Raw genomic sequence first — 19,173 nt, 5'->3', positions numbered from 1 at the left:
AGTCTGTTCTCCACAGTTATAAAATGCATATGGCTTAAAATCTTTCCATGGCTCTCCATTATTGATAAAGTAAAAGCCATTCTCTATAAACTGATCTAAAGTCCTTCACAATTTAGCTTTTTGCATCTCCCTAGTTTAAACCAATACTACTTGAATTAGTTGTTGTTCCCCAAGGGACAGGTTCCTTCTGCTTATCTGCACCAGTGTATTCCTTGTTTTCTCCAGAGTACTCTTACTGCACTTTTCTAACAAACTCATACTGAACCCTCAACTCTCAATTTGCTTCAGTTCCTTTGCAGCAGTGTTCCCAGATCATTCTGAATAACAATGACCTTTATCTCCTTGTGATTCTCTTTATACTGAGTCTTTATCTCCATCAAGTCTTTTGTTGAACCTATAACTTGTTAAAAATTATTTGTTTGGCCTAGCAGGGCTTGGCTCAGCGGTTGAGCATCGACCTAGGATCCAGGCGATAGGGGTTCGATTCCCTGTTAGGGCACATGCCCGGGTTGTGGGCTGCAGCCGATCAATGACTCTTTCATCATTGATGTTTCTATCTCTCTCTCTCCCTCTCCTTTCCTCTATCTGAAATAAATAAAGATATATTTTTTAAAAATTATTTGTTTGGCCCTAGCCGGTTTCGCTCAGTGGTTAGAGCCTCAGTTGCAGGCTTTATCCCTGGCTCCAGGTCTGGGCATGTGCGGGAGGCAACCAACTGATGTGTCTCTCACATTGATGTTTCCCTTTCTCCCTTCCACTCTCTCTGAAAAACAATGGAAAAAATATCCTTGGGTGAGGATTAAAGATAAAAAATTCTTTGTTTGCCACTTCCGCAATATATAAATTCCATGAGATCAGGGACCACACCATGGCTTCGTATCTGTAGTACTTAGCACAGTGATTGGAACACAGCATGGGCTTAATAAATATTGGGTAAATAATTAAATGCACAACACGGTTCTAATATCTGTGCTATTCACTTCTATTTAAATTTCTTATCTTAGTTCAAGGATCTGAAATGTCCTCTCTACTATCCTTATTCCATGACACTGTTTTCTATTTTGAAGTTCCTCAGCATTTAAAAGATCACATCTTGTGCTAAGTGGCATTTGCTTTTAGGTTCTGTTTTGAAACTATTCTTTAACCTGTCATTATATGGATGATCAGAATCTCAAGGCAAGAACGACGCTCAAATTTCCTATCGCACAGTTACTGATGCTCAGAAGAGTCCATATGTATGTGTGCATGGACAGTAAGCCTCAGGGCATGCGCACAGGACACTTTCTTTTCTTTTTTTTTCCCTTTCGACTCCTCCTCTTTTTTTGCTTTGGGGCGTGCACACGGAGAAAGACAAAGGTGGGGAAAGTGACCAAGCAGTCACTCAGGCGCATGCCCATCCCTAACGCGTCCAAGCCTGTTGGAGCGCACAGTGAAGTGGGTGTGGTCTGGCCAGAGCAGCAGAAATCCAATCCGATTGAGCGAGCATGGCCCCTCCCTCCCCATGATTGGTTAGCTCTCAGTGTTGTGAGGCGGGGAAAGGAAGAGATGGGGGGTGTTCGAATGGTGGGGTGGCGAAGAAAGAGCACCAATCTCGTTCTGCGCAAGCGCAAAGTAAGCGACCAAGAGGGGGCGTGAGAGAGCGAAGGGGAGTGTGGAAGCTCTGCTGCGCTGGTGAGCGCGAGCTGAGTCGCCAGCCTTGACGCCTGCGCCGTGGCCCTCAGGGCCCCGCGCGCGGCGGGCGGGTGCCCTGTACGCCTGCGCAGTAGGAGGCGGCGGCAGGGGGAGGTGGAGGCCGTGGAACAGCAGCGGCAGCAGCGGGTCCCGCGACAGAGGCTGCAGCGGGGGCGGCGGCGGGCGGAAGCTGAGGTGACGAAGGCAGCGGCGGCGGCGGCCGTCTCTCTCACGGTGGCGGAGACCAAGGCGGTGGCGGCGGACCGGGAGCGGCCCGGCTCCGGCCCCCTGCTCGTTGGCTGTGGCAGGGCTGCCGTGGGGCCGGCCCGGCTCCCGCCCCCCGCGGCTCCCCCTCCGGCTCCTCCTCCGGGGAAACGCCGGGGGCCTGGCCCGGCCCGTGCTCAGACCGCCGCTGCCGCAGTCGTCGGGGGAGTCGGAGGCGGCGGCGGCGCCATGGGCGGTCTGGCCTCTGGGGGGGATGTGGAACCCGGACTGCCCGTCGAGGTGCGCGGCTCCAACGGGGCCTTCTACAAGGTGAGACTGTGCGCCGACTCGGGACACCCGTCTTTAGCCCCCACCCTCAGGCCAGAGCAAGGAAAAGTGGGGCGGGATCGAGCCTCTGGAGTCCTGACCCTTAGAACCTTATACCTACGCTCCCACCCTAAGCCGTTCTTGAGAGACCTTTGGACCTTAACCCCCGTCCTCGTATTTTTGGCCCCTCTATTATACCTGCTTTTTTTCATCTCAGAGTGAACATCAGGACATTATTGTGCTTGGATCAGCACCCCCTCCCCCCTAAGGCCCCATATACCCAGTGTCTTACTGACTTTACCTGTTTCTTAGTAGAAGACATATCTTAGACCTTAATCACACTTTCCCCACAGTCCAAGCACATGGAGAATTCTCTTTATTCTTTCCCTATTATCTCCTTGGGAAGGCCGTGCCACATTATATCCTTTCATCTTCCTTTAGAGGCCTCTACCTACTGGCATGGGAAGGCACCCCACTTTGATCTTATATTGCTGTTCCCAACCCAAGGAGAAATTGTTAAAATCTGTGATCTGTGGCATTTGGTATCTTTGACCTCAGGAACTCTGGATTGTATTAGTCAAGTTGCCTCCTAGCCATAAGGTGGCATTTTTTCACAAGCCTGTCATCCTGTCATCCCGCCCCTTTATCCTAAAGCTAGCTGGTCTACCATTCTATCCCAAGGATGGATTTGTATTTATTATTTCACTTTGACCTCAGATACATTTAGATCATTCATATAGTTTCTTCATCTTGAGGAATGTAAGCTTCATATTCAAGATCTCTAAAAGGGGAGGGTTCTTGAGGATTCCCTCTATCTTCTTAAGAATTTCCACTTCTAGAAGATTTATGGCCAAGTCTCCCAATTTGGGAATCTCACGTAGCCTTTTTTGAAGAAGAGGACTTTCTTTAAAAGATCCTTGTTTACTTCAGCTCCCCCCTTGCCCAGGATTTGGTTCTTTAGAACTTTTACTGAATCCACTTTCTAGGACATTTTTTTCACATTTACGTTAAGCCAGAAAAAGACCCCTCTTGTCTCAGGAAACTCTTTGGACTTTATGCTTGTAATCATTGCAGACTTTTGATTCCTGTCTTATTCTTTCATTTTACCCTGAGGGAGCAAGAGCTGAGATATCTTCTGATAACATCACTTGTGAGAAGAGCTGCATTTCATTCACTTCCCCTTAAGCCTTTGTTTTGTAATAGACCCCGCTACCTCATGCCCTTGGAAATGATTTTCTCTAACTCCTTCCCTGTGAAGTCACATCTTACCATGGAAAGGGTCTCCTGTTTGCCCTTGGACTGGAAGGTTACTACCCCAGCTTCAATTGATAAAGTTCAGTGAAGTCATTTTTTTACCCACTCCAAATGCCTATCTATTTCTCTCTTCCCTCACCAGGTTTCTTGATATTCAGTGCCTGTGGGTACCCGTATCTTATTCTCTCAATTTAAGTCTCAGACTTTTTATCCTGATATTTCTATATTCCTGTGTAATCCCCAGGAACCACCTTTTTCACTGTCTGAAGGAAGCTCCCAGCTGATTTCTGTCATTTTTTCTGCATTCTTTCTAATTCATGGGACTTTTTCTTCTAGCCTGCCTCCATAGCATTTCTGTTTTCTTTGGCAAAGCCTTTTAATTCCTTTCTGATTCTGATAGAGTACATTTGTCTCATTCTTTTCCCCCAAACCTGTATTACCTTTGTTAGACTATCCTCCCTCATAAGATTTTAGCCCTATTTCCCCCAGTATCTTGTGCTTCATCTGGGTCCTTCCCACCTCCAGATTCTTAGATTCTTAAATTGAGTCTGAAGTCAAGATGCGATGTTTACTTTTGTTCAAGGGAGCATGGGAGCCAAGCATAGCTGGGAAAGATTGGTATCCAGTTCAAATTAACTGTGTGAAACAACTGGGAAGGGGGATGTTTCCCTGTCCACATGTGTATCCAGCAGAAAATCTCTTTCTCAGTCTTTCCCTTTTCTCTTATGGGCTCTTTCAATGATAGACTTGGGTGAATTGGGGACAGGATACCTTGAATCAGAGAGTAGAGTTTGGAGTTGAGTCAAGGCCAGGTAATGTAGATTTTTGCTGTTGTTGTTCTGACCACTTTAGTGTTTTCTGTCCCATGCATTAGTTAAAAACAACAAAAAAATCCCTAAATTCAGACTAATTTTTCTTCAACTTTCGGTGTCATGTACCCATTCTGATGTTGCTACTGATTTAATATTCATGACTCAGCACACTTTAGTGTGTGGGTCTAGGAGTGTTTACATTGCTTCTCAAACTGTAAATTTGGGAAGGTCCCTTTCTCCCCTCTTAGAATTTGGTCCTATTTTTGATCTTTTATGAAAAAACTGCAAATTTCAGGTTTGGGATCTAAGTTATTTTGTATCAACTCTTCTTTTCTGTCAGAATTTAATGTATTTTTTTTTTTTCAGTTGTACTCTCCCAAATGAAGTATCTTTCACCTTCCAGGGCACAATCATCCAACTTTCCAGACCTTGCCTGGAAATCCTAATTCCCATTCTTTTCTCAGCTTCCATATGTGGTTTTTAGCCAAACCCTTCTTCCTTTTCTCCTAGAACTCCCTCTTCTTTGACAGCCCAGGACTAGAAGATAGGTTGAAGGCAAGATCAATTTTAGAATTTGAGGAAACTGAAGTACCTAGGACCCTAGGACTCATTCTTCCTCTGTCTAGTCGTAGGCCCTATAAACCAAAGCCGGGAAATGCCATGGCCAGTGAATTGAGTCATCCTTTGGATCTAGTTGGTTTTCTAGAGATTTACTCACCAACTCCTGCTCTCACCTGTTTATCTTCCCAATGAGCATGCACTAAGCAGAACCGGGATCTCACTGTCTACCACTAGTATCTTTGGAGGAAAAAACTAGGGTGATGTGGGTAGAATTAAGGAGCAGAGACTGGGATGAAATATGAATGAAGTTGAGGAAAAAACTTGGAGAATATTTGAAGGAAAAAGACCCTGGAAGCATAAGTGACTTATTTTATTTAAATCCTCACCCAAGGATATTTTTCCATTGCTTTTCAGAGGGAGTGGAAGGGGAAGAGAGAGAAACAAACATTGATGTGAGAGAGAGACATTGATTGCTTGCCTCCCACATGGCATTGACCAGAGCTGGGTTTGAGCCTGCAACTGAGGCACGTGCCCTTGGAATCGAACCCAAGACTCTTCAATCCACAGGCCAAGGCTTTAACCGGTCAGGGCGAGTAAGTGATGTTTGGTTGAACTGCTGAGTAATTTGAGGGAAAACTCCATTCTGAGTTCTGCATTTCTGCTTTGGGGATCCATGGTAACTAGAAAAACCTGGATGTCATTGCTGCCTCTACCTGAGGGCCAACTCTGACCTGTTGGAGAAGAATTGGATTAGAGCTTTAGGCATATCCTTTGTGAACAGGTATATCTTGGAGTGGTTATCTCTAAACAAAGAGGTAGGCAAGTGATTTTTTTTCTACCCCACTCCTTTTGTCTCATCCCTAAAATGTTTTAAGAATAGCTTACTCTTTATAAATTATTTCTAAAGCTTAGAGATAAACATTTTGGATAAAGAATTGGATGAAGTCAGCTGAAGAGGCTGGTTGAAATGTTTCTAGAAATCCAGACACACCCTTATAAAGGGGGAAAAGAAGTGGGAGGAAGGAGGAGGAAACTTAAGGAGCTAAGAACTGAAAAAGGAAGAGGGACTCAGGCAAATAGTGAGCAGTAAAAGTGCTTCAGAAGACTTGAATGGAGAATAGTAGGTGTCAGTGTCATGGAGCTGAATGAAGAGTAAAAAACCATTTCTGGGGAAGGGAATAGCAAAGAAAGTTAAAGCATGGATAAGGAAGGGGCCAGACAGTACCAGGAGTACTAATGCCTTGGGCAGTAGTCAGGTTCCATAACAAGATCCAATCTGAAAGAAGAGAAAGATGGCTTATATCGAGAGTGACATTTAACCTGGCTGGGCGTGGCTCAGTGGTTGAGCATCAACCGAGGATCCAGGAGATCGGAGTTCGATTCCTGGTCAGGGCACATGCCTGGGTTGCAGGCTTGATTCCCAGTGTGGGGCTTGCAGGAGGCAGCTGATCAATGACTCTCATCATTGATGTTCCTATCTCTCCCTCTCCCTCTCCCTCTCCCTTCCTCTCTCTGAAATCAATAAAGATATATTTTTAAAAAATGACATTTAGGTTTAGATTTTCCCACCATAAGGAAATAGCAGTATAATAAATATTTATGATTGTCTAATTCGGTGAGGTGCGAGTGACACAATGTGTGTGTTTGGTGTTTTCTCTCCTAATACGTTGCAAAGTTCAGGAATAGTTAGCCTTTTGAGCCCCCTAATAAAAAAATTTTTTTTTAATCCTCACTTGAGGATGTTTTCATTGATTTTAGAGAGAAAGGAAGGGAGAGCAAGAAAGAGAAACATTGATGTGAGAGAGAAACATCTATTGGTTGCTGGATTGAACCCGCAACCTGGATATGTTCCGTGACCAGGAATCAAACCGGTGTCCTTTCAGTCTATGGGACAACGCTCCAACCGGGTCACACCAGTCGGGGCTTGAACCCTCTAATTTTCCTTTTAATCCTCACCCAAGGACATGCTTAGAAAGAGGAAGAGAGAGAGAGAAACATCCATCAGCCACCCTTTGTATGCACCCAGACTGGGGATCAAACCCCAAAACTCAGTCACATGACACAGCTGGGACTAGAACTGGCAACCTTTCAGTGCATGGGAGGATGCTCAGCCAACTGAGGTAGTCCGACTGGGCTGAACACCCTAAATTTTTTAACTGCTTTGTTGAGGTATAATTGGAATACAATGAAGTACATATATTTAAATTGTACAATTTGTTAGGTTTTGACATATATGTGTGTGTGTGTGTGTGTGTGTGTATAAAAAAAACTATTTCCATAATCAAGATAATGAACATTTCCTATCACTCCCCACAAATCTTCCACCGACCACTCATCTAATTTCTGTCATATATTAATTGCATTTCCTGATTTTTTTAATTAAAAAAAATTTTTTAAGTACGTTTTTATTGATTTTAGAGAGAGAAGGGAGAAGGGGAGAGAGAAACATTGTTCGGCTGCCTCCTGCATGCCTCATACTGGGAATCGAACCAGTGATCTCTCGGTGCATAGGACAATGCTCAACCAACTGAGCCATACTGGCCGGGGCACATTTCCTGGTTTTTGACAGAAATTAAAGGCAATTCAGTAGAGAAAGGATAGTCTTTTAAACAAATGGTGCTCAAACAACTGGATATCATAGGTAGAAAATGAACTTTGTTATAAATTATCTTGTGCCATATACAAAATTTAACTCAAAATAGATGATAGATCTAATTGTAAAATAAAAACTAAAACTTCTAGAAGACATAGGAGTATACCTTGTGGCCTTGGGTTAGACAAACATTTTTGTAGATATGAAACCAAAAGCTCAGTTGTAAAAGAACAAACTGATGAATTGGACTTTATAAAACTTTGTGATTCTTAATTTTGAGTATGTGAAAATAGGGAGAGAAGGTAGAAAAATTGGGAGCATAGGATTGAACATTGGGAGCATAGCTTTGGCTTCTGCAGTGAGGACACAGAAATTAGGTAGACCGGCTATTCATTCATCCCTGTTCTTCTCATCATGATCTCAAGATTGGGGGCTTCTACAAATTTTACTATCCTTTTCAAATGCTTAGCAGTGTTACAGGCTAGCATTCAGAAATCTCACATCTTTTAAGTTCTAATTTTTCCTTCTGTAAATTTTTTCTTTTATTGTTTTCAACTTTTCCAATGTTCGGTTTATTCTTTTAGGATGTATGCATCAAGGCACCAAGTTTGCTCAGGTCTCTTGCTGTATTGGAGAGCTAGACCCTTCTCTCTTCTTGGCATATCCTGATGTCCTCTAGGTGTTCCAGGACAGCCTCACGCTGTCTCATGGGATATTCTTAGCCTTGCTGAATGTTGTTGGTATTTTAATTGAATTCTGGCAAGCTGCTCAGCACAACAGGAGGCAGACAGATAGGAAGTCCCCTGTGGGAGCTATAGTAGACCACCAGTTCCCAGGCTGTTTTGATGCAAGTGATTTGCCCCTTTCTGCTTTCTGTCTCATCTTATTTCTGGAATTTGCTACATCTCTTACAGGCCTCGGAATGTCTCTGTACTCTTAATGGCTAAGATGGTGGTAAATTGTTTTCTTTTTTTTTACTTTGTTCTAAAATTTATTCTAGGGCTTTGTGAAGGATGTCCATGAAGACTCTGTCACCATCTTCTTTGAAAACAAGTAAGACCTTGGGAATAGAGAATCCAGTATATTAGATCCTAGAAGGAGAGTGGAGAAGAGGGAGTGGTTGAGTCCCATGAGGCATGTACTAGGTGGGGGAGAGCCAAGGGTTTCGGTGGGTAACTTTATATGGATCCCAGAAGAAGAAAGGGCTAAAATTTAGTGAGGGTAGGGGGGGCATTTGATCCAGTATTTAGATTGTAGCAAGAGATGGAATATACCATTATGGAGCAAGGCCTGGGGTTTAGCCTCTCATCACCAGGGAAGGTGGAAATTGCCCAGCGATTTCAGGCAATAACCCATTCCTGAAGAAATGGGCAGCCACATTAGCTTGGATAGCTTTCATATCACCATTTCATTTGCAGCTGGCAGAGTGAGAGACAAATTCCTTTTGGGGATGTGCGGCTACCACCTCCAGCTGACTATAATAAGGAGATCACAGAAGGGGATGAGGTGGAGGTAAGGGCCATGGAGTCCACCCTTTCTAAATTCCACTTTTCTCACTGCATCTCCTTTACCATAATACCAGTATTGTAGGTTCCTTCCTGGTTGGTTCACTCTTCTTCCTCTCCAAGTTAAGCTACTACATCCATCCGGGTAGCTGTGGACTAGTGAAGTGCAGCAGTTCCCTGTCCATCTCTGTTGTGATCAACCAACCTCTCAGGGAGCTTGCCAGTTTCAGAGGATTATTCACCTTTCTTTCTTTAATGATAACAGCATCTAAACTCTGGTGCCCTCTGATTTTTAATTAGCAGCTCCTTCCTCCTGTTTCCTTTATCTTGGTTTAAGGATATTTCCCAAGTATCTTAATGCTTATTCCATTCTTGATGTTTTTGGATGGCCTTCAATATCTTTTTTATTTTCATCTTCCCTTCAGGTTTATTCTCGAGCCAATGAGCAAGAACCTTGTGGCTGGTGGCTGGCCCGGGTGCGGATGATGAAGGGAGATGTGAGTGATTATGAAGGTCTTTGGAGAATTGCTGAAACAAGTATTTTAGTCATAGAAAGGTGGGAAATAGAAACTTAGGTCATCCACAACTTCTCCTTTCTTTCCTTTGGTCAGTTCTATGTCATTGAATATGCTGCCTGTGATGCCACTTACAATGAGATTGTCACCTTGGAACGGCTTCGGCCAGTTAATCCCAATCCCCTTGCAACCAAAGGCAGCTTCTTCAAGGTTACCATGGCTGTTCCTGAGGATCTGAGAGAAGCGTGAGTGTTAGGGATGTCGGGAGTGGTGGGCCCTCTTTACAGCTCTCTTTGCCCTTATTTCTCCTGGACCCCACTCCCAGTTTCAGTCTTGTCTCTTGTTCCCTTGGCCCTCTAGAGCCCTTCTTGCTTCCAGTTCTTGTTTTTTTTTAACCCCTGTTCCTTTACTGCAGTCCTTCCTCGTCTTATTTTTCTCCATCCCCCCCGAACCTTTTTAATTTAATTTATTTTTAAAAATATATCTTTATTGATTTCAGAGAGAGGAAGGGAGAGGGAGAGGGAGAGAGATAGAAACATCAATGGTGAGACAGTCATTGATTGGCTGCCTCCTGCATGCCCCCTGCTGGGGATCGAGCCTGCAACCTGGCATGTGCCCTGACCAGGAATCGAACCGTGATCTGGATCCTAGGTCAGTGCTTAACTGCTAAGCCATGCCCGGCTGGGCTATTTTATTTTTTTATTCGTTAATTCTCACCTGAGGATATTTTTTCCACTGATTTTTTTTTTCTTTTTTCTTTAAGAGTGGAATGGAAGGAGGGAGGGGGAAGAGAGAGAGAGAAAAACATTGATGTGAGCGAGACATATCAATTGGTTGCCTCCCACATGGGGATGAACCTGCAACCCAGATACGTGCCCTTGACTGGGAATCAAATCGGCGACCTTTTGGTGCAGCAGCTGAAACTCTAACCACTGCACACCGGCCAGGGCTCCCCTGAACCTTTGATTGCACTCTACACTCTGCCCTCTGAACCCTTTTCTCTTTCTCTGCAGCTGTTCCAATGAAAATGTCCATAAAGAGTTCAAGAAAGCGTTGGGAGCAAACTGCATCTTTCTCAACATCACAAATAGTGAGCTCTTCATCCTGGTGAGTTTATTCATGTAAGACCTTTGAACAATTTTTTCTTCTCCCCTTTTAACTCCTTTGTAGAAATGGAGGAGCTACAATTTGCATATATTTGTCAGAGAGGACTTTATTGCTCCTGAGCCCTGAGGGCCTAAGTAGCCTTACCTTTCCTTAGCCTTTCTTATGTCGGACTTTAATTTAAAAAATTTTTTTTTTTAATTCCTTTCTAAAAAAATACGTTTTCATTGATTTCAGAAAGAGGAAGGGAGAGGGGGAGAGAGCTAGAAACATCGAGTCATTCATTGATTGGCTGCCTCCTGCGTCCCCCCTGCTGGAGATTGAGGCCGCAACCCAGGCATGTGCCCTTACCAGGAATCAAACCCTGATCTCCTGGTTCATGGGTTGATACTCAACTACTGAGCCATGCAGGCCGGGCTTAATTTTTTTTTTTTAACCTGGTCATTATATTGCAGTCTGGGCTAGGACCTTCTCTTGCATATTTAGACTCTCAGACTCTCAAATAGACTGTGTAGTTCTCACCTATGCCTGCTGCCTAAAATCACTTCCCTTAGGCACCCAGATAGTAGGCCCTTGTGAGGCTGACAATGATTTTCCTCTTCTCTAGCTTAATTTCTTAACTCCCACTCTTTTCCAGAGACCAGGCATCCTGATTCCCAGTTGCTGGCTCTCCCCCAGTATGTATTCAAAGTCAGTTTTAATGACTTCCATTGGTTTATTCCCAGTCAACCACAGAAGCCCCTGTGAAGCGTGCATCCCTGCTGGGTGATATGCATTTTCGAAGCCTGCGCACCAAACTGCTACTCATGTCTCGCAATGAAGAAGCTACGAAGCACCTAGAGGTAGATTTTGGCTTTACTCTTTACTGCTGAATATATTGGTATTGTCCTCCCTTTTTACCCCAGCCTCCACTCATGCTCTTATGTTTATAGAAGACAAAGACTAAAGCCTTTGTGGGCCATTATAACTGGATCTGTTCTTTTATCCCAGACTCCTCCAGATGGCAGAGTTCTATCATGTTACAGTACAGTTGTTTTCAAACTTTTTTTGAGCCATGGGACTTTGATTAAGTGAAATTTACTTGAAAGCAGTGTGCATAAAACATCAATCGGAGCAGCAGAAGGGGGTGTGGCTTTTTCTTCCACTGGCATCCCTCAAATTACCTCTGGGAACCAAAACACTTTGAAGGATATTTTTGAGAACCATTTGTACACTGGGAAGACCACTGGACTTGGAATCCTAAGTCTTTGTCAAATAATTGACCTTTGGCAGATCATTTAATTTTACTGAGCTTTTATCTTCATTTGTGACAGTGAGGTTAGACTAGAATACAAGGGTGGGCAAAAGTGAGTTTATAGTTGTGACTACACAGAACAGTTTATTCTTGTATTATTAATTATTGTATTTTTTAAAATAAATTAAAAAATATATATATATCTGTATTGATTTCAGGGAGAGGAAGAGAGAGAGAGAAACGTCAATGATGAGAGAGTCATTGATCAGCTGCCTCCTGTATGCCCTCCACTGGGGATGGAGCCCGCAACCCGGGCATGTGCCCTGACCGGGAATCGAACCTCGATCTCCTGAATCATAGGTCGATGCTCAACTGCTGAGCCACACCTGCCGGGCAATAATTGTATTACAACTGTAAACCTACTTTTGCCCGGCCGTGTATTTCTATGAGGTTTGAGTTCTGACATCTTATGATGGTCAGATTTCCTTTTCTTAGGTATTATATTCCAAAGGAGTAGGGTATGCATTTGTGTTTGAACATGCATTTCCATTTATCAAGTGAACTGGTCTTTTAGGGGAGCTTTTCTCTGAGCCTGTGTAAATTCTGGATCATGATAATCTTTCACATCTCTAGGAATGCTACTCAGGGCACTGCAGTTAAAAATTCGCTTTTACCACCCAGCCGGTGTGGCTCCATGGTTGAGCGTCAACTCATGAACCAAGAGTTCACTGATTCAATTCCTGGCCAGAGCGCATGCCCTGGTTGTTGGCTCAGTCCCTAGTAAGGGGGGTGCAGGAGGCAGCCAATCAATGTTTCTATCTCTATGCCTCTCCCTTCTTCTCTCTAAAAATCAATAAAAACATTAAAAATAAATTCACCTTTACCTCCAGATAATACAGATTATATCTGCTCCATTTCTCAATGAACAGGTTTCTTGATGACAAAAGGTAGAATATTTAACTCCTCTAGGACTTGGCTGTATTAATCTGTGTGGGAAAGTATACCAGATAGCCAAGTTAACCATAGGTACAAGGTCTTAAGAATAGGGACATGTTTTTGTTTTTGAGAAATCTTGTGTTTTGGTTTTTTTAAAATTATTAAAATATTGAATATATAAAGGATAAAAAAATAATACAACATGCACCCTTGGCATTCTTCTCTAGAAGATATATGTAAAATCCCATTAGATTGTTTCCCCTCCTTTCCTAATTTTTTTTTTCCTTTTTTGTTAATCCTCACCCAAGGATATTTTTTCCATTGATTTTTTAAAGAGTGGCAGGGAGGGAAGGGGGGAGAGAGGAAAGGTGGCGGGAGAGAGAGAGAGAAGCATCGATGTGAGACACATATCAATTGGTTGCCTCCCACATGGGCCCTGATCAAGGCTGGGATCGAAGCTGTAACCCAGGTACATGCCCTTGACCAGAAATCGAACCTGCGACCCTTAGGTGCTCAGGCCTGTGCTCTAACCACTGAGGACACTGGCCAGGGAACAGTTATTTTGAACACCCAACTTAATTCCTTTCTCCAGCCTTCTCTTCTTGCCTAGTGTAAATCCTTGCTATAATTCAACCTCATCTGTCTTGGAAGTAGGAAGTCATAGATTTTGATCTGGGAATGTCTCAGATGTCTTTACTATTTGGTGCTTCCTACCTAGGACTCACTCTTCTAGAACCTTTCCTTTCTTCCCACCTTTGTACCCAGGGATTTCTCAAAGGGCTGGTTAAGAAGTGAAGTGATACGGTGTCCTATAGGCTCCTTTTATGCTTTTCTTAACCTGTTGTTTCTGCTCAACTTTTCAGGTTTTATTTTGGGAGTTGATGTTAGTTTGGTTAAGGTAGTGGTTCCTTATACTTACTTATATTTACCTTGTGAAAAGTTCTTTCTCACCAGTCTTACTGAGTCTCTTGATAGTCTGGGAATGGAGTAGGTCAGGTGTGATCATTTAGCAGATGATAGAACTGAGGCACAGAGTGTGTGTTTTGTTTAGGATCATACAACCAGATAGTGTTAGAGCTAAATCTAGAACTTTGGTGGCTCCAAGTCCAAACTCTGTGCTCATTTTCTTCCCTTTCCCCCAAGCCATTGGTATTTGGAAAGTAGGAGTGGAATTTAAAATTCCTGAATTTTCCACACAGGACCTGGTGGCAGCAGACTCCAGGGTGGTTCTGGCTTGCTGTCACATACTTTTTCTCATCAAAGCATCAGGTACCTGGGATAGGTGTTCTGAGATTCCACCACTATGATTACTACAGTGCCTTTTCGTTTCAGACCAGTAAGCAGTTGGCGGCAGCATTCCAAGAGGAGTTCACAGTGCGAGAGGACCTGATGGGACTGGCAATTGGGACTCATGGTGCCAACATCCAGCAGGCCCGAAAAGTACCTGGGGTGACTGCCATTGAGTTGGGTGAAGAGACCTGTACCTTCCGCATCTATGGGGAGGTCAGCAAAAGATATCTGTTGTCTAGGTCTCTTAGGGGATTCGAGAAGAGAGGGTGTAGTAGAAAAGAAACCTGAGTCATGTTGCTTTCCCTCTGACTTCGGTGGTAGTAATTTTCCCAAAGACAAAGAGTGGCAGAAAGATCATTGTTTGAGATCCAAGTTCTCTGTTTTAGTAACAACTTTCTACTACTCTTAGACTCCTGAGGCATGCCGACAGGCCCGAAGCTACCTTGAGTTTTCTGAGGACTCTGTGCAAGTGCCCAGGAACTTGGTTGGTGAGTAGGGGGTGTGTATATATAAAAGAGAATACAGTTGGGGGCCAGAAGTGAGATTCTCTAAAGTAACTCGGGGCTTTGCACCTCCCTGTGGACTTTAGTTTCACAAGGACAGAACAAATAGTCTGTAGTAGGAGTGACAAAAATGGAAGAACAGATTTCTAGAGATTGTAATATTTTGTCCTGTGAAAACTCATTAGGATCCTAGATGAAGGAGAATAAACAAAATCTATATATAGAAACTGAAAGACTGTTTATCTTAACTGTTTTGATTCTTTTTTCTCTCCTTAAAAAAAAAGGTCTAATTCCTCCTTTATCCATTCAGGCAAAGTGATTGGAAAGAATGGGAAAGTGATCCAGGAGATTGTGGATAAATCTGGTGTGGTGAGGGTTCGAGTAGAAGGTGATAATGACAAGAAGAACCCCAGGGAGGAGGTATGGGCAACTAGGTCTAGAGATTGGTGTCCAGAAGTAGATGGGGTTGTTCATGAAGCTATTCTCTGAGGGCTGGGATTCCTAGGTGGGGTAGAGCATGGGAACTTTTGTTTCCCCCTAGATGTAGAGCCAGAAAGATCTCATTGGCCCTGGCTAGGTAGCTCAGTTGGTTACAGCATTGTCCCAATAGGCCAAGGTTGTGGGTTGGATCCCTGGTCAGGGCACACACAAGAATCAACCAATGAATGCATAAGTAAGTGAAACAACAAAATTGATGTTTCTTTCTCCTCCCCCCCCCCCCCAAATTAATTAAAAAATAATAAAGATCCCATTGGTTGGGCTTCCATAGGAGACAGGGTGGAGTTAATACTTCCATTTGGCTCTCCTTCTAATCCATCTTCCCTTCCCTCTATTTTCCAGGGAATGGTTCCCTTCATATTTGTTGGCACCCGAGAGAATATCAGCAATGCTCAGGCTCTGCTGGAATATCACCTTTCCTACCTGCAGGTACCCAGTCTAGGAACCTGGGAGAGGAAAGATCTGGGTCTAGCAAGGGACGAAGACTGCTGGTGGATCAAGTTAGGAGTTGTGCCCAATTTGTGTCTCTGAGTAGAATAGAAACCACTGGGAATTTGGGGCTGTGGGGTTGGATCCTAGAACTTTTTTAACTAATGTCTTCTTACATTCCTGAGAATTTACATATGTAGGGATGGTCAGGCAGAGAAGCATGAAAGGAGACTGTTCATTGATCTTATACTTACTCTTCCATCCATATCTTTCTCCTTCTTTTACCCAACCAGGAGGTGGAGCAGCTTCGCTTGGAGAGGCTGCAAATTGATGAACAGCTTCGTCAGATTGGGCTGGGCTTTCGCCCTCCTGGGAGTGGGCGAGGCAGCGGTGGCAGTGACAAGGCTGGATATACCACAGATGAGAGCTCCTCCTCTCTGCACACCACACGAACCTATGGGGGCAGCTATGGGGGCCGGGGCCGGGGCCGGAGGACAGGTGGTCCTGCCTATGGTAAGACAGCTGCGGGAGAGGGAGGCAAACTGGTGGGGCTTGTGAGGAGAGGCAGAGGTCTGGGTGGAAGCTGGAGGAGTGATGGAATGACAATTGGCTGAGGGACTTGTGAGTGAGAGGGAGAAGTCTTCCAGTTTGGGGGGGTGATGTATTCTGGGGTGGTGAGGAGTGACCTGATTGAACACTTGTGTTCTTTAGGCCCCAGCTCAGACCCATCTACAGCTTCTGAGACCGAGTCTGAGAAGAGAGAAGAGCCTATCCGAGCTGGGCCAGGAGATCGGGATCCCCCAACCCGGGGGGAAGAAAGCCGGAGGCGGCCAGTTGGGGGCCGGGGTAGGGGACCTCCACCTGCCCCCCGGCCTACCTCGAGATACAACTCTTCATCTATTAGCTCAGGTACCAGTACCAGGCAGCTGGGCTCATGAATGTAGGCCAAAGGGAAAGTTGGTGGACACCTGATTCCCAATTCTTCCTCTTCCTCTAACCAGTGCTGAAAGATCCAGACAGTAATCCCTACAGCCTACTGGACACATCTGAACCAGAGCCTCCAATTGATTCAGAGCCTGGGGAACCACCCCCAGCAAGTGCCAGGCGCCGTCGCTCCCGCCGCCGCCGCACTGATGAAGACAGGACTATCATGGATGGAGGCCTGGAATCTGATGGGCTTAGCACGACAGAAAATGGCCTGGGTAAGGGGTGTCTAAAAACTAGAGCTGGGCAAGAACTGAGGGGTGGGAGATTGGATGCGTAACTCTGAATTTTTCCTGCCTCACAGAAGATGAGTCTAGACCCCAGCGTCGGAATCGGAGCCGCCGTCGCCGTAACCGCGGTAACCGTACTGATGGTTCTGTCAGTGGAGACCGTCAGCCAGGTCAGCTAACACTGGGTGCCAGTGTCCTTTCTTAGAGCTGAGAGAATGTGATGCCTCCAACCCTATGAAAACCAGGGATTGGGGTTCACTGGGTATCTAGGGGTTGTATACCTGGGTTCCTTCTGAAACTCTTGGTCCTCTGTCCTCCACAGTGACTGTGGCTGACTATATCTCCCGAGCAGAGTCTCAGAGCCGCCAGCGGCCAACCCTGGAACGCACTAAGCCCTCAGAGGACTCTCTTTCAGGACAGAAGGTAGGCAGGCAAGATGTAATTTACTCCTTCCCCCTTTTTTGTTCTTTAAGGGCAAGAGATACAAAATTCCCAAAGAAACCTCTTGCTAAATTGCAGCGAAGGCTGTGTCTGATGGAGTTTAGACTACATTTAGAATAGTGGAAAATTTGAAAGAGAGGAAAGTTTGATTCATATTTTATGGGCCCAGTGAGAATGACTAGAGTCAGATCAGGGACCAATCCCTGGGTCACCACATGCCAGGAGTGCTTGGATGGTAGGGAATGTCAATACCTGAATTTCTACTCACCACTTCTTTCTTTCCCACTTTCCCTTCAGGGTGACTCTGTCAGCAAGCTTCCTAAGGGCCCCTCAGAGAATGGGGAGATCTCCATCTCCCTGGAGTTGGGTAGTTTGGTGAATGGGGTTTCATAAAACCTCCAGCCCGCATCCCTCCCTTCTCCATATCGCTTGCTGCCCAACACCATGGCCCTCACAGGCCCGACTGACCTGCGCTGGAGCTGCTCTTATCTAGGGGGGAGGGGGGTGGCACAGAAGCTTGGGTCCCCCCCCAACCTCCAGGAGCTAGTGGAGGGGTGTGTAACAGGGTCATACCCACCTCCCTCTTGTCCACCCTACCCCCAGGGTGAGGGGAGCCTCTCCTTCCCCATCAGACTGGATGTGCCTTTATCCTCTTAATGCCCCAATCTCTCTGAACACCCCCATTCTCCGCCTGTTGGTGCGGGGTGCTCCTTGACCCACCCAGATTTGACAGTTCAGGGGCTTCCCCTGCTATCCCTTCTCCCATCCTGTACCCCTGATTTCTGGGGCCTCATCACTGTGGAAGACGGGGATAGTAAGGGTGTAAGTGGGTGGGAGGCATGGGGAAGGTTTTGGAGTAGAACCAGGGGTGTGTATGAAGGGGGTAACAAGGTCCCCCAGGGGAAGGGGGACCAACCTTATCTGGTGGATGAGAAGGCGTATTTATTTTTCACTGTACAGTATTTAAAAAGAGAATTAAAAAATCCAAATGGCTTTCTGGTTCTTGTGTCTTCCTTGTGTCCAGTTTGGTTCAGCTGTTATTCCTAAGACCTGTCCTGGCCATTTTGTGTCTCCACACTTGGCTCTAACAGTGTTCCATAGATGGTCTACTTTGGGAATTCTGGACAATCTTAAATTCCCCAGGTCCAGGCACCCTCCTGGTTGAGGAGAATGGCTGTGTCTTGCTGCTTCTCTCCTCCCCCAGGTTTGCTGGTGCAGGGAACTGGGCCACTCCTATACCCTGAGTCACACAGCTGGCTAGGTAGGGCTGCTTCAAGCTGGAGCTGTTTCTGCTAAGAGCCAAGGCCGGCTGCTTAATCGGATTACCTGAAGCCTGGGGCTTGGGTTGGGCCTTGGGTAGAATGGGGGGCCCTAGATGTCCAGCCCTCATTCCTGGTTCTCTGTTCTGGATTCAAGTCTTTATTCAGCATCCGCATCACTGATCTCTCAGCCCCAGGGGAGTTGTCCTGGGGTTCCTGGCTCCCTGCTCCAAACTCTGTGAAGTTTGAAGATAAAACGTGTGGTGGAGAAACCTTTTGTTTGGGGGCCAGAGTTGGGAGGGTTTAAGTTTTCTCACCTGGAGTAGTGTTGAATCACACCACCCAAGCACCTGCTGGGATGACTCAGGCAACAAAAATGGCCTGCCTCCCTCTAACTGCTCGACTTCCTTGCCCCAGGGGCAAGTTGGGTTTTGAGGGGCACTGGGCACAAGAAAAGGGTTGGTTGGGGTGGGCATGGAGTATTCCCAAATTCTTCCTAGCACAACTGACCCTGAGGGCTTTTTGATCCGGTCGTTGATCCCATTGTGTAAAGGAATTGACTTTAAATTGCCAAAGCTTAAGAAGGGAGGGGACGACGTGCAGAGCTACTAGGGCTGGGAGGCCTGACATCTGGGTCTTGGGTGGGGAGGGGGCGTGGTACCCTGAAGGCTGTTGGGGGCTGGGAAGAACAGGATACCTGGGTCTGCCTAAGGGGGACGTTGGCGCTCTTGAGGAGGCGTGGTCTGCTGGGAGGGCGTGGGGGAAGAGTCAGTTAAAAGCCGTTCCGGGCCTGGCTCACTCGCCAGCCACGGACGCCGAGGGC

General features: G+C 45.6%; 1 protein-coding gene across 3 annotated transcripts; it reads left to right on the top strand.

Moving 5' to 3' along the window:
- The first annotated feature begins 1,772 nt into the window (after positions 1-1,772).
- Positions 1,773-18,084, top strand: FXR2 (FMR1 autosomal homolog 2). 3 transcript variants are annotated; one of them, XM_081161664.1, is made up of 17 exons: positions 1,773-2,205; positions 8,423-8,475; positions 8,841-8,934; positions 9,353-9,424; positions 9,539-9,687; positions 10,456-10,549; positions 11,272-11,388; positions 14,049-14,219; positions 14,416-14,494; positions 14,820-14,929; positions 15,350-15,436; positions 15,730-15,949; positions 16,148-16,345; positions 16,438-16,638; positions 16,725-16,820; positions 16,973-17,073; positions 17,389-18,084. In XM_081161664.1, exons 1-17 carry the CDS (start codon positions 2,125-2,127, stop codon positions 17,482-17,484), a joined length of 2,019 nt encoding a protein of 672 aa, XP_081017790.1. In that variant the 5' UTR covers positions 1,773-2,124; the 3' UTR covers positions 17,485-18,084. The 3 variants fall into 3 exon arrangements, with proteins under 3 accessions (XP_081017790.1, XP_081017788.1, XP_081017789.1); XM_081161662.1 differs by lacking the exon at positions 15,350-15,436 and having other exon boundaries at positions 1,781-2,205; XM_081161663.1 differs by lacking the exon at positions 16,973-17,073 and having other exon boundaries at positions 1,781-2,205.
- The last annotated feature ends 1,089 nt before the right edge of the window (positions 18,085-19,173 follow it).

This window comes from Miniopterus schreibersii (genome assembly GCF_964146895.1).
Source record: "Miniopterus schreibersii genome assembly, chromosome: 16".
Lineage (NCBI taxonomy): Eukaryota > Metazoa > Chordata > Mammalia > Chiroptera > Miniopteridae > Miniopterus > Miniopterus schreibersii.
Note: the sequence above shows the minus strand (reverse complement) of the source record. Positions and strands in the feature narration are given on the sequence as shown.